The 12,756-nt window shown below is 40.2% G+C and overlaps 2 protein-coding genes across 2 annotated transcripts in view; one reads left to right on the plus strand and one right to left on the minus strand.

Annotated features, from left to right (window-relative positions):
- Window positions 1-5,994, minus strand: part of marchf2 (membrane-associated ring finger (C3HC4) 2) — a 57,227-nt gene extending 51,233 nt beyond the window's left edge. The window contains exon 1 of the mRNA XM_043721035.2: window positions 5,846-5,994. The gene's annotated coding sequence lies outside the window, so the exon portion shown is untranslated. The remainder of the gene's footprint in view (window positions 1-5,845) is intronic.
- A 291-nt stretch (window positions 5,995-6,285) lies between these two features.
- Window positions 6,286-12,756, plus strand: part of LOC122565263 (ras-related protein Rab-11B) — a 35,459-nt gene continuing 28,988 nt past the window's right edge. Inside the window, exon 1 of the mRNA XM_043721036.2 lies at window positions 6,286-6,417. Within this exon, the coding sequence (XP_043576971.1) occupies window positions 6,378-6,417 (40 nt within the window). The 5' untranslated portion in view covers window positions 6,286-6,377. The remainder of the gene's footprint in view (window positions 6,418-12,756) is intronic.

Here is a 12,756-nt window from a genome sequence, read left to right on the forward strand (position 1 = left end):
TGCAGGAAGAAAGAATAATTGGGGGAATTAAAAAATTGTGTTTTCCTTGGAAAAGACCTTGGAAAATAATGAGTCCAATGATTATCAATAAAGTGAGGATTCAAGGTGGAGAAGGCTGATTGGCATTTGAGAAATCATTAATTAGTTTTCAGTGACTTCAGTGAAGCAGATATTGGGTTTTCAGGATAGTGTTTAATGTGATTTTAACATATGCATGGTGTGAAAGCAGTTTTGGTTCATGTTAATAAAGTCATTGAGATTATAGCACAGAAACAGACCCTACAGTTCAACTCGTCCATGCCAACTAGATGTCCTAAATTACTTTAGTCCCAGTTGCCAGCATTTGGCCCATATTCCTCTAAACCCTTTCTATTCATATAACCATCCAGATGCCTTTTAAATGTTGGAATTGTACCAGCTTCCACCACTTCTTCTGGCAATTCATTCCATACCACCCTCTGCATAAAACAGTTGCCCCTTAGGTTCCATTTAAATGTTTCTCCTCTCACCTTAAACCTATGCCTCTAGTTTTGGATTTCCCTACCCTGGGGAAAGATCTGACTAGTCACCCTATCCATGCCCCTCACGATTTTATGAACCTCTATAAGGTAACTGGCATTCTGCAGAGTGTTGAAGGACAAAGACGTGCAGGTGCTTGGTTCCTTGAAAGTGGAGTCATAGGCAGACAGTGTAGTAAGGAAGGCATTTGGCACACTTGGCTTCATTGGTCAGAACATTGAGTATAGGAGTTGGAATGTGTTGGCTGGACAGGTCATAGGTGAGACCATCTTTGGAATAGTGCATACAATTATGGTCACCCTTCTAATAGGATGTTGTTAAACTTGAAAGGGTTTGTTACTAAACTTGAGATTTACAAGGATATTGCCAGGACTGGAGCCTCTGAGTTAGAGAGAGAGGCTGAATAGCCTGAGGCTTTTTTCCCTGCTGTGTTAGAAGCTGAAAGGTGACCTTATAAGGGTTTATAAAATCATGAGAGTCATGGATAGGATGTATAGCCGAGGTCTTTTTCCTCAGGTTGGGGTGAACAAAGTTAGATGGCATAGATTTAAGTTGAGAGGGGAAAGATTTAAAAAGGACCTACAGGGTAGCTTTTTCACACATAGGGTGATGAGTGTATGGAATGAGCCGCCAGAGGAAATGGTACAAACACAACAACTGAAAGGCATCTAGATGGGTATATGAATAGGAAGGGTTTGAAGAGAAATGGGCCAAATGCTGGCAAATGGGACTAGGTAAGATTGGGGTGTCTGATCGGCTTGGACAAGTTGGACCAAAGGGCCCATTTCTGGGCTGTACAACTCGAGGACAATATAACGAATAGTTCACACCATCCCCAGAAAAAAATCCCAGTGATACACTGATTTATTTTTTCAATTCCCAAAAGTTTAAACAGATTGAAAAATGCAAACTAGTATTTACCATTCTCCTTTTGTAATATTCTTGTTAAATATGTACAGCATTCAATGACATCATTCAATTATAATTGCATTTATTTTCATATTTGAGAAGGTTTGGAATGATGGAGAAAAATGTAGGAGAGTATCAGTACTTGTTCATTTGGTTTTAGAACTCATGAAATTGTATATAGATTCTAGGAAGTTGATTAGCTCAGTTGGTTGACAGCTAGTTTGTGATGCACAGTAATGACAACAACTGACTTTAGATTACCATCAAGGACTCTCCTTCTCAACCTCTCTGCTTGCCTGAGGTATGGTGACCCTCAGATTAAACCACCACCATTCATCTCTCTCTAATGTGAGAGTAGCACCATGAATCGATAGAACTTTTACATAAACACTAATTTTCCCTTTTTAAAAAGAAAATAATCACCTGAATTGAAAACAAAATTCTGTGAATGCACAACAGATTCACTAGTGTATTAAAGGACAGTTAACATTTTGGATCCATTTGAGTTCCAAGTAGATGACTAATAATTCCTGTAAACTATCGGGTCATCAAACTTATTCTTCATGTGAAGTGAGCCAGCAAAAAAAAAGTAATCTTTTGGAAAACTTAGTTGACATAGTCAGTCTGTTCAATGAAGATGAAAGTATTAGGCTTAAATGTTCTACTTTTAGATGTTTATCACTTTTGCTGAGCATTTCCAACACTCTCTGAACAGAGACACAATGACTGTTATGTTTACAGCCAACTTTAGGAGGAAAGGAAATACACTGTGGAAGATCAAAATCAACTTTTTTTGAAGGTGAAATATTTATCCACAGTATTTAGGAAAAGATTGGGTTATGTATGCTCTTTTAGTCATTCAAGTGCCATTGCCTTCACACACCTTATCATACTTATAATTATAAAAATCCATGTTTTTACAATCATAAGTACCTTGCCAATTAATTGATAGTTTATTAAAACCGCAATATAGAGAACTGAACCAGGAAACATACCATTTCCTCCAAGGCTGAAGCCAACAAAATTTGGCAATGCAACTTATATTTGTATAAATTTAGTCAAGATATGACATTGGTTCCATGGTTCACTTCAGAAAATGGCTACATAAAATTAACTTTTTGCAACAGAAAGCCCATTTTAATACATTTGTCATCCATTGGTAACGGGTTACAGAAAAAAACAGGTTACCTCTCATGCAATTCATATCTCACCAAAGACAAACAATTTCAAAGGAAACAAAGAATTTCAAATAAAAGCTTAACTTGAGAAAAACAATTATGAAAAAAAACATAATAAGGAGATAAAGAGAAAACAGAGACAGAGATATTGAGATTAACAACAAGTTACAATTCTTTCTCACTCATGCAAGGTAAATTTGCTGCTCCCATTGTGTATTCTCTAGATAATGTGTTCTGGCTATTAAACAATTTCCATACTCCACACATAAGTTTTGCATCTGGAAACTGGGCCACTATTCTCCACACATGAACATATTTGTCTGCTCTATTTTTCCATTAAACAGCAATTACTTGGCAACCAGAAATGTTCCTGGGAGCCAAACAGTTATTCACATGTACTATTCATCAATCTTACAGATATGTTTGTTACTAAAAGATTATTCACATGTATTTTCTCATATTACAGTTATCCAATTGGTTCCAATTCTCAGTAAATGTAACTTTCAAAGCAGATCTGAACATTTCAATTTAATTTCACCATCCCTTCAAACAATACATTCCACACCATAATGTATGTTCTTCTGACCATGAGAATTAGGAGCGGAAATTAGACCATTCAGCCCATCGGGTCTGCTCTGCCATTCAATCATGGTTGATATGTTTCTCATCTCCATTCTCCCGCTTTCTCCCCGTAACCCTTGATAATCAAGAACCTATTTATCTCTGTCCCTATCTATCAATGATCTGGCTTCCATAGCCTTCAGTGACAATTATCTTAACTCTGTATTGTTTGGTTACAAACCACCTGCTGGCAGAGAAAGTTTCTCCGTACCTACTGCTTATTTTCTTTTCAGAAACAACCAAAAATTATTTGTTCATAAGTAAAGCAAAGTAGATTTTAGAGTTTCTTTTAATCCTATGAAGACATTTTGTAAACTTAGATTTATGGCAATACAAAGCAAGTTTCAAAGTATTTACATTAAACTGATGAAGGGAAGATCAGAGGCTTTCAGTACACAGTTGAATTTAAAGAACCATCCCAGTAGATGTCAGAAAAGATTCAAGCCCTTTGATCATTTAAGTACCCAGAAGCTCTCAGTAAATTGCACAGTCCTGCACAATAATTTATTTATCTATCCACAACAAATTATTTATCTAAACAAAGTTTTTACATAAGAACTACCAGTACAAACCTATCATTGAAAAGAAAAAGAAACACAATTCCCCTATTAAATGGCCACAAAACAGTTTTCAGTATTGAGAAAATATAGTAATACATTACAAAAAAATGAGTACAATGTATGTTTGCTTTCCAGTTACTTATAATATGCAAAGGAAAAAAATTAACTTAGGTAGAAAATAAGCCAAATAACCTAAATTTAAATAAGTATGTCAATGATAACGCAGCTTCAATAACCACTAAAGAGGGGCAGCTCAATAAAAATAATCTATATTGGTCTTGCCTTTTGCAGAGAATTAAAAAAACAAAATTTGACACCATACCATATAAGGTGATATTAAACAAGATTACCAAAAGCTTGGTCAAAGATCTTTAAGAGACATTTTAAAAGGAGGAAGGCAGCAATGTGCCAGAGAGTTTTATCAAAGCAATTTCAGAGCTTATGAAGTGGCAACAGAAGACACAGCCAATTATCAAGGTGCAACTCAATTTAAGGATGCTCAAAAAGCTGGAATTGCAGGAGCACTAGTATATAGGGTCATTATGGGGCTGCAAGAGAGTACAAAGATAGGAATGGTTGAAGCTCTGAGGAATCTAAATATTAAAGTCAGGATATTAATCAGACAAAAGTCAAGAAAGGTGAGCAAGCACATGGATGATGAGCTGGCGGTACTGTATGGCTAAGTTCAGAGGTAACAGCCTACCTTAGGCTTCAATGTAGGCGACTGTACAGGAGTACTTTGAAATAGGAGAAAGTGAGGACTGCAGATGCTGGAGATCAGAGCTGAAAATGTGTTGCTGGAAAAGCGCAGCAGGTCAGGCAGCATCCAAGGAGCAGGAGAATCGATGTTTCGGGCATGAGCCTGAAGAAGGGCTTCCTGAAGAAGGGCTCATGCCCGAAACATCGATTCTCCTGCTCCTTGGATGCTGCCTGACCTGCTGCACTTTTCCAGCAACACATTTTCAGTACTTTGAAATAGTCAAGAGTAATGAAGGCATGGATGAGGTTTCAGCAGCTAGGCGAAAGTGTGGACTGCAGATGCTGGAGATCAGAGTCTCTAGCACAAGATTAGAATGATGCTGGAAAAGCAGGTAAGGCAACATTTCAGGAACAGGAAAATCGACAGAAGCCCTTCATCAGGAATGACAACAGCTGATGAGCAAGGCAGGGATGGAGTCCGGTGATATTTCAGAGGAAGAAATAGACTGCTTTCATGATAGCCCTTTATGTGGTCAGAGGTTCATCTCCAGTCAAATTGAACACAAGCTTACAAATGTTCTAGTTTTGACAGCTCCACTATAAAGTTAAATTTATAGTTCCACAAGATAAGTTGATTTGGAAACTAGCTCTAAGAAATACTGTGGAAACACTCAATTGATAACGTTTCCTATTCTGTATTTGTCCAAGTTATGATTCAATAGGAACAAAAGACTGCAGAAAGTTTAAGCTCAGAAGCGGTGGCGAGAAATGGTAGTCATAAAAATTAAGTTGCAGTATATGATAGCACATTAGTGGAAGCTTTTTTTTTCAATGTAATACTTGTCTAGGTTCACTTATCAACCATGAAGTATGTCAGTACCATTTGGTCTCCACTGTCAACAAGCTAGACTGCTAACCAAACCGTTCGGAACCATTTGACAGCTCACCTGGTACATTATTTCAGACACATATAGATGTTATTGTGAAAACAACAATAAGCCATTGAGGCTTTGATGCTACATTTATCTGGGACTTCTATGAGGATTATGCAAAGAACTGTACGATGTGCTCCATTTCCTCCGAGTTGTGACAGCAGACGGTGGGGGAAGGTGGGGGCTAGTCCTTGCAGCGATGTCTGGCTGGGGCTTGCGCTCCACACAGCTGCAGAACGAGTGACAGTTCACTCGGGCATCTACTTAAAACATCACTCGAGGAGACATTTTAACTAGAAAATAAACCAACAAGAGACTCCCAATCCCAGGACTATGACGCACAACACCTCGTTAGAAGAGGAGAACCGCTGGATGTTTAATGTTAAAAATATTTTTTAAATCACTGACTTGATTCCTCGTTCATTACCTCAGGGTGGTCACTTTCGGAAAGGCTGTCTCGACGATTCGCGGGGCTCGGATCAATAGTTCATTGGGCCCATCTCTCTGCCAACATCACCGCTCCCAATCTACAATCCTACTCCTTAAAGAGAGAAAAAAAATCCGTGCCGGAAGAGGAGCGTGTTCTTGACTAGCTGTGAATGACAGAGAAGCTACCCAATCAGCCGCGGCATACTCGTATCATTGACAGCTTTTGTAAACAATCGGTGAAGAGGATCCAGCAAAAGGCGGGACTAGGATCCGGGCTGGATGACTTCACCCAGTCAGGCGTTGCAGTGTGGGGGCGGGATTTATTGCCATAGTGATGGAATCTCTATGGTCCGTAGCACGCATGCCGCTTCCTTATTGGCCACTGAGCTGTCAATCAGTGGGCGAGTCAATTGTAGTTTCCGGTTGTTGGGTAGAGGTTGGGCTTGTGCCTGCGCCGAGAAAAAGGAAGGATTTCTTTGCGGTCGTTGTAGGTTTGCACCGCGGCATAAACCGGTTATATCGACGTTAAAATGGGAACCAGGGATGATGAGTACGATTATTTATTTAAAGGTAAGGTAAAGGCTATCTATAGTGGCGTTCAAATATATTTGTCCTCTTTTATATTTTAGTATGTTAGGCGTAGGCCTCAGGCTTTATGCCTTTAACAGGCGAAGGAGGGTTGGGTTAAAAAAAACTTATTTGCTCTGGACCTGAAGTTTTTTTTTCTCTCTCTTATTGGTGTTTTGTTAACTTGTTACCAAGAAATCTGGAGGGACTTCATAGGGATTGAGAGTAGGATCTGGAACCTAGAAAGAAGCCACCCAAAAAGCTATCGTCTGCAATAATGTTAATCCCCATCTATTACCCATATGTGATCTGTATGTTTAATCCAACTAACACTGTTTCTCCATTTAGCTGCACGTTAAAACTTTGTCCTTCTGCATTTAATTTTTATTTCTGTGAACTGGAGTCTGTTAGTTGTAGGCATTGTCTACTTTTCTTTCCGTGTTTACTGGAAGTAGTTTTATGTACCCTTCAAAATGCGTATGTACTATTCCTTGACTGTATTTTATACATTTAAGTTCAAAAGCAATTTCTTTTCCGCCACGACATTGCATTTAGGGGCATTTTGCTTAACCGCTCTAAGCGCGTAAACTGCGAAAAACAATTGGTACAAATGGTTTTTGTTCCTCGACCCTTTATACTTGAAGGGAACATTTTATCACCAATGGTTTGCATCTCCGTCGATTAAGATGCTGGATATAAAGTAAATTGTATGGCCACAATAAGACTGATTGGCTTAAGGTTGTTTTTCAGTTAGTAGTTACCAATGCACCAAAAATGCTTGATGACATCAGTTGTCTTCGATGTTATGGCCAATCTTTTGTTTCTTGCTGGTCTTTCACCCTCACAATTCAACTTTTTCTTCCACCTCAAAACGAACTCTTGTTCTACGTGTCAGGTTTTTCTGTCTTCTATCCTTTTAGCAGGAAAGAAATGGTGGAAGTTGAAAACTAGGTAGCAAGGAATTAAACTTTATCATCCAGTATTGATATTAAATGTAGAGTAGATTAAGTACTGTCTTTTTAATCACAATTTGCAAATGCATAGACATGCCATCTACCTGTGTTAACTTGTGGTGGGAGATGGGTGGAATTTACTTGTATTTTGGTCTAAACCTTTGTCTGAATATGCCTCTGTGAGGTACCTTTGGTGCCTTTCAGCTTCAAAGGTGCTATATTAGTGCAAGTTGTTGTAAATGAAGAATAACTGCATAAAAAGTTGGTTAGATGCAGTCAGAGTATTGTGTGCAATTCTGAAATTCACAATGTAGGAAGGTTGTGATTGTACTGGAGAGGGTGCATAGCAGATTTGCTAGGATGTTGCCTGGCTTGCAGAAGTTAGACTGTAGTTCTTTTTCCTTGATGGAGACTGAGTTGAAACATGATTGAGATGTACAGAATTGAGGGGCATAATTGGGATAGACAGAACTTCTTGCTTTTGGAGGGATAAATGACCAGGGGTGTAGATTTAAGATAAGGAGTGAAAGGTTTTGAGGGGGTGCAAGAAAAATCTTCACATGAAATGTAGAAATCTAGAACACATTATCTATAAGGGTGGTTGAGACAAAAACCCTTGTAACATCTAAACATCTTGAGTGTGCTGCTAAGCCATGCAAGGCTATTGGCCAACTGCTGTAGAATTGAGTTCCTGCCTGAAATGTTGATTTTCCTTCTCCTCTGCTGCCTGACCTGTGTTTTTCCAGCACCACACTAATCTTGACTGCTGTAGAATTGAGTTAAATAGTTAGGTGATTGGCCCATCAAGTCTTCAACAGTCAAAAACAAAGGTGCTGTAGGATCTCTGATTCTGACTCTAAATATTTGTAAGGTGCTTTAGCTACTGCTTTTTGACTATATCATGTTAACTAAATGCAGTTTCAACTCCATAAATTTAAGTTTAAAAACTAGTAGGGCTTCAAAAATTAGGAATTGGGTAGGCTGTTTGGCTCTCCAAACCTGTGCCATTCAGTCAGATCATGCCTGGGTATTTGCCTATTTGAACAATTGTATGCAGGCTGTATATAATTTTGCACATGTTTTTCATTTCTCTGCTTTGATTTGCATAACCATTCTCAAACACTTATATTTTTCTGAACTGCAAAGTTAAGGGCACAACATGCATTCTTTGCTGAATAAAGCCAAAGCAACTGCAGATGCTGTAAATCAAAAATGGCTGCAAGAGCTCAACAGGTCTGACAGCATCTGTGGAGAGAATACAGGTAACGTTTCGCATCAAGTGACCCTTCTGAGGAAGGGTCACTCAACCTGAAATGTTAAGTCTGGTTTTTCTGCACAGATGCTGTCCGGTATGTATTCTTTAGTTTTGGTCTCTGTAGTTCCTCCTGGTTTGCATTTTGTGGGTGAACTTTGGAATGTCGTTATTCCTGGAACTTGGTTCTATTGGGTTGTTGAGTGGAATCCTGCATGGTTGGCATTTTTGTTTAATATAGGCAGCAGCTAACCTATTTATTCAGCTCTGGTATTACCAGAGCAGTAGCTTTATCTGTAAAATATCATTCTAAACTGTGACTTTCGATTGCAATATTTTATGCTTCCCTGTTTTGCTGGCCAAAATGTATTTTGAGAATTTCATTTTCATGTAGTTTGAGAAATCAATTGGAGAATTATGAAGATCTGTTAGTTAAATTAAGATGGTTGTGTTTTATGTTCCAGTTTAAAAACAATTCTATTCATAAACTCTTTCCAAAAAGGAACATTTTTTTTTTCTGTATCTTTTATAGGGAGGATTATATTCCTTCATTTTGTTTGTGGAATTGGTCAAACTGCTTGGTTTGCAGAAAGGTTGAAATTATAACAGAAGATAACAGGAACTCCCCACATACGTTCGAGACACCACCCACGCCCTCCACCTCCTCCAAGACTTCCGTTTCCCCGGCCCCCAACACCTCATCTTCACCATGGATATCCAATCCCTCTACACCTCCATCCGCCATGACCAGGGCCTCCAAGCCCTCCGTTTTTTCCTCTCCAGACGTTCCCAACAGTACCCCTCCACCGACACTCTCATTCGTTTGGCCGAACTGGTCCTCACCCTTAACAATTTCTCCTTTGAATCCTCCCACTTCCTCCAGACCAAAGGGGTAGCCATGGGCGCACGTATGGGCCCCAGCTATGCCTGTCTCTTTGTTGGCTACGTAGAGCAGTTGATCTTCCGTAATTACACCGGCACCACTCCCCACCTCTTCCTCCGCTACATTGATGACTGCATTGGCACCACCTCGTGCTCCCGCGAGGAGGTTGAGCAATTCATCAACTTCACCAACACATTCCACCCTGACCTTAAATTTACCTGGACCATCTCTGACACCTCCCTCCCCTTCCTGGACCTCTCCATCTCCATCAGTGACGACCGACTTGACACTGACATCTTCTACAAACCCACCGACTCCCACAGCTACCTGGATTACACCTCTTCCCATCCTACCTCTTGCAAAAATGCCATCCCGTATTCCCAATTCCTCCGCCTCCGCCGTATCTGCTCCCAGGAGGAGCGGTTCCACCATAGAACACACCAGATGGCCTCCTTCTTTAGAGACCGCAATTTCCCTTCCCACGTGGTTAAAGATGCCCTCCAACGCATCTCATCCACATCCCGCACCTCCGCCCTCAGACCCAACCCCTCCAACCGCAACAAGGACAGAACGCCCCTGGTGCTCACCTTCCACCCTACCAACCTTTGCATAAACCAAATCATCTGCCGACATTTCAGCCACCTCCAAACAGACCCCACCACCAGGGATATATTTCCCTCCCCACCCCTCTCCACCTTCCGCAAAGACCGTTCCCTCCGTGACTACCTGGTCAGGTCCACGCCCCCCTACGACCCACCCTCCCACCCTCCCATCCTGGCACTTTCCCCTGCCACCGCAGGAACTGTAAAACCTGCGCCCACACCTCCTCCCTCACCTCTATCCAAGGCCCCAAAGGAGCTTTCCGCATCCATCAAAGTTTTACCTGCACATCCACTAATATCATCGATTGTATCCGTTGCTCCCGATGCGGTCTCCTCTACATTGGGGAGACTGGACGCCTCCTAGCAGAGCGCTTTAGGGAACATCTCCGAGACACCCGCACCAATCAACCACATCGCCCAGTGGCTCAACATTTCAACTCCCCCTCCCACTCTGCCGAGGATATGGAGGTGCTGGGCCTCCTCCACCGCCGCTCCCTCACCACCAGACGCCTGGAGGAAGAACGCCTCATCTTCCGCCTCGGAACACTTCAACCCCAGGGCATCAATGTGGATTTCAACAGTTTCCTCATTTCCCCTTCCCCCACCTCATCCTAGCTTCTAACCTCCAGCAACTCGATCCCCTGACCTGTCCGGACTTGTCCGACCTGCCCAGCTCCTTTTCCACCTATCCACTCCACCCTCTCCTCCCTGACCTATCACCTTCATCTCCTTCCCCACTGACCTATTGTACTCTATGCCACTCTCTCCCCACCCCCAACCTCCTCTAGCTTATCTCTCCACGCTTCAGGCTCTCTGCCTTTATTCCTGATGAAGGGCTTTTGCCCGAAACATCGATTTTGCCTGTCCTCGGATGCTGCCTGAATTGCTGTGCTCTTCCAGCACCACTGATCCAGAATTATAACAGAAGATCACTTGTCCATTGTCTGTTATAGTTCTATATACAAATGATAGATAAAATATTTGCATAGATAAGCAGAAGTTCATATTTAAGCTTGATAACTAATATTCCTAAACAGATTCAACTGCACTTTTGCACCTCACATGTCCTCTCAATTCTGTTGAACAAACAGTTAAAACATTTATTTTTCTACTCTTTAATTTTAGTTTTCACCAAATAGATAGTTTATCTATTTAATCAATCATTTATAATCATTTCTTGTCAAAATTGTAGACTAAATGTGAGCATGGAGTAGGAGATAAGGAACAGATTGTAGAGGGAGCACAAATTATTGTATAGTTCAATCTGTACTTGTATTATCCAATTTCACTTCCTTTTGGTATTATATACAATAAAATGGCAACTTGGGGAGCAATGCTGGTGGGACTATAAAAACTATATATAGTTTTACTGTAGTGTACTTATTGAGAAAGGTAATACTGAACCATTAGTTTTCCAAAAAGCACAAGGATGTAGCTAGTGACATTCATGAAGGCTGTCTATTTTCAGTTAGGATGTGGAAATGTAGAATGAAAAAGTTGATCACCACCTGGAAACAATTGTCTGAGTACTAAGGTTTTATGATCCCAGTGGGTGGTAGTACTGGACAACTCAGCTGAGTGAAACCTGGCTTGATTCTAAGTTTTTTTTTATTCTTTTGCAATTTGGTTACTGTGGTGGTCACTTAATGAACATATTCATTCAAGGCTATCGATATATTTTTAGCGCAAGTTTATTTTGTTTTAAAAAAAATTCAAAGCTTAATTTTACTCTTCAACAGCATGTTAAAAAAAACTCATTCCAGCAATATCCATTTTTAAAATCCTCCTATTCCACTGAAGCAACACTGCTACTTAACTTTTTAACTTATTACTCTGGCTGTTTCAAAACTTTGTCCTTGGATTGTTGAAGCAGCTTAAAATGTTTGAAGCGCTGATGGCCAAGGTACTTCCAATTCTAACCACCTGAGAATTTCTCCAATTTTGTTTTCAAAAACTGACCTTTCTATTAGTCTCTATCTTCTTCTGACATCAACTTGCTAATGGCCCTTGGCTTTCTGTTTTTGTGCATGTCGTAAAAGATTTGTTGTAAACCTTCCGTTAACTTCCCAGGTTGATGTTTAAACATTTAACTTGAATCATGTTTTCTTGCAAAAGTTGTATTTGGATAATTAAAATGACTCGCTAAGCTTTTCTTAAAAAAAAAACAAGTCACCTTCACAGAATTGTGAACTAAAATACTTCCTCCATTTTAAAATCCAAGTTCCATGTAATAACAGTGCAAACCTATATCTCAACATTTTTTACTTCAATTGTTTTGACCTTCCAGTGTCATAAAATGTCACAAGCCAGTATCATACCTCATCTGGTTAGATATTAAATTGTATTTGGGCAGAAGACCAAAGGCTTGGCCCAAGAAGTGTCTTAAAGGAGGGCAGATGTTTAGTTTGGGAGTTCCACAGCTTTAACTTTTTGAAGCAGTGTAATTGCAAGTGGTGGAATATTTACAATCGGGGATGCATACAAATTTGAGCTCTTCTATTGGTCAGAGTATTGAGTACATGAGTTGGGAGGTCATGTTGCAGCTGTACAGGATGGTTGGTTAGGCCACTGTTGGAATATTGCGTGCAATTCTGGTCTCCTTCCTATAGGAAAGATGTTGTGAAACTTGAAAGGGTTCAGAAAGGATTTACA

The sequence above is a fragment of the Chiloscyllium plagiosum genome, unplaced genomic scaffold, assembly GCF_037043375.1.
Source record: "Chiloscyllium plagiosum isolate Xiang-an unplaced genomic scaffold, Cpla_swu_hap1 HiC_scaffold_28, whole genome shotgun sequence".
NCBI classification, from domain to species: Eukaryota; Metazoa; Chordata; class Chondrichthyes; order Orectolobiformes; family Hemiscylliidae; genus Chiloscyllium; species Chiloscyllium plagiosum.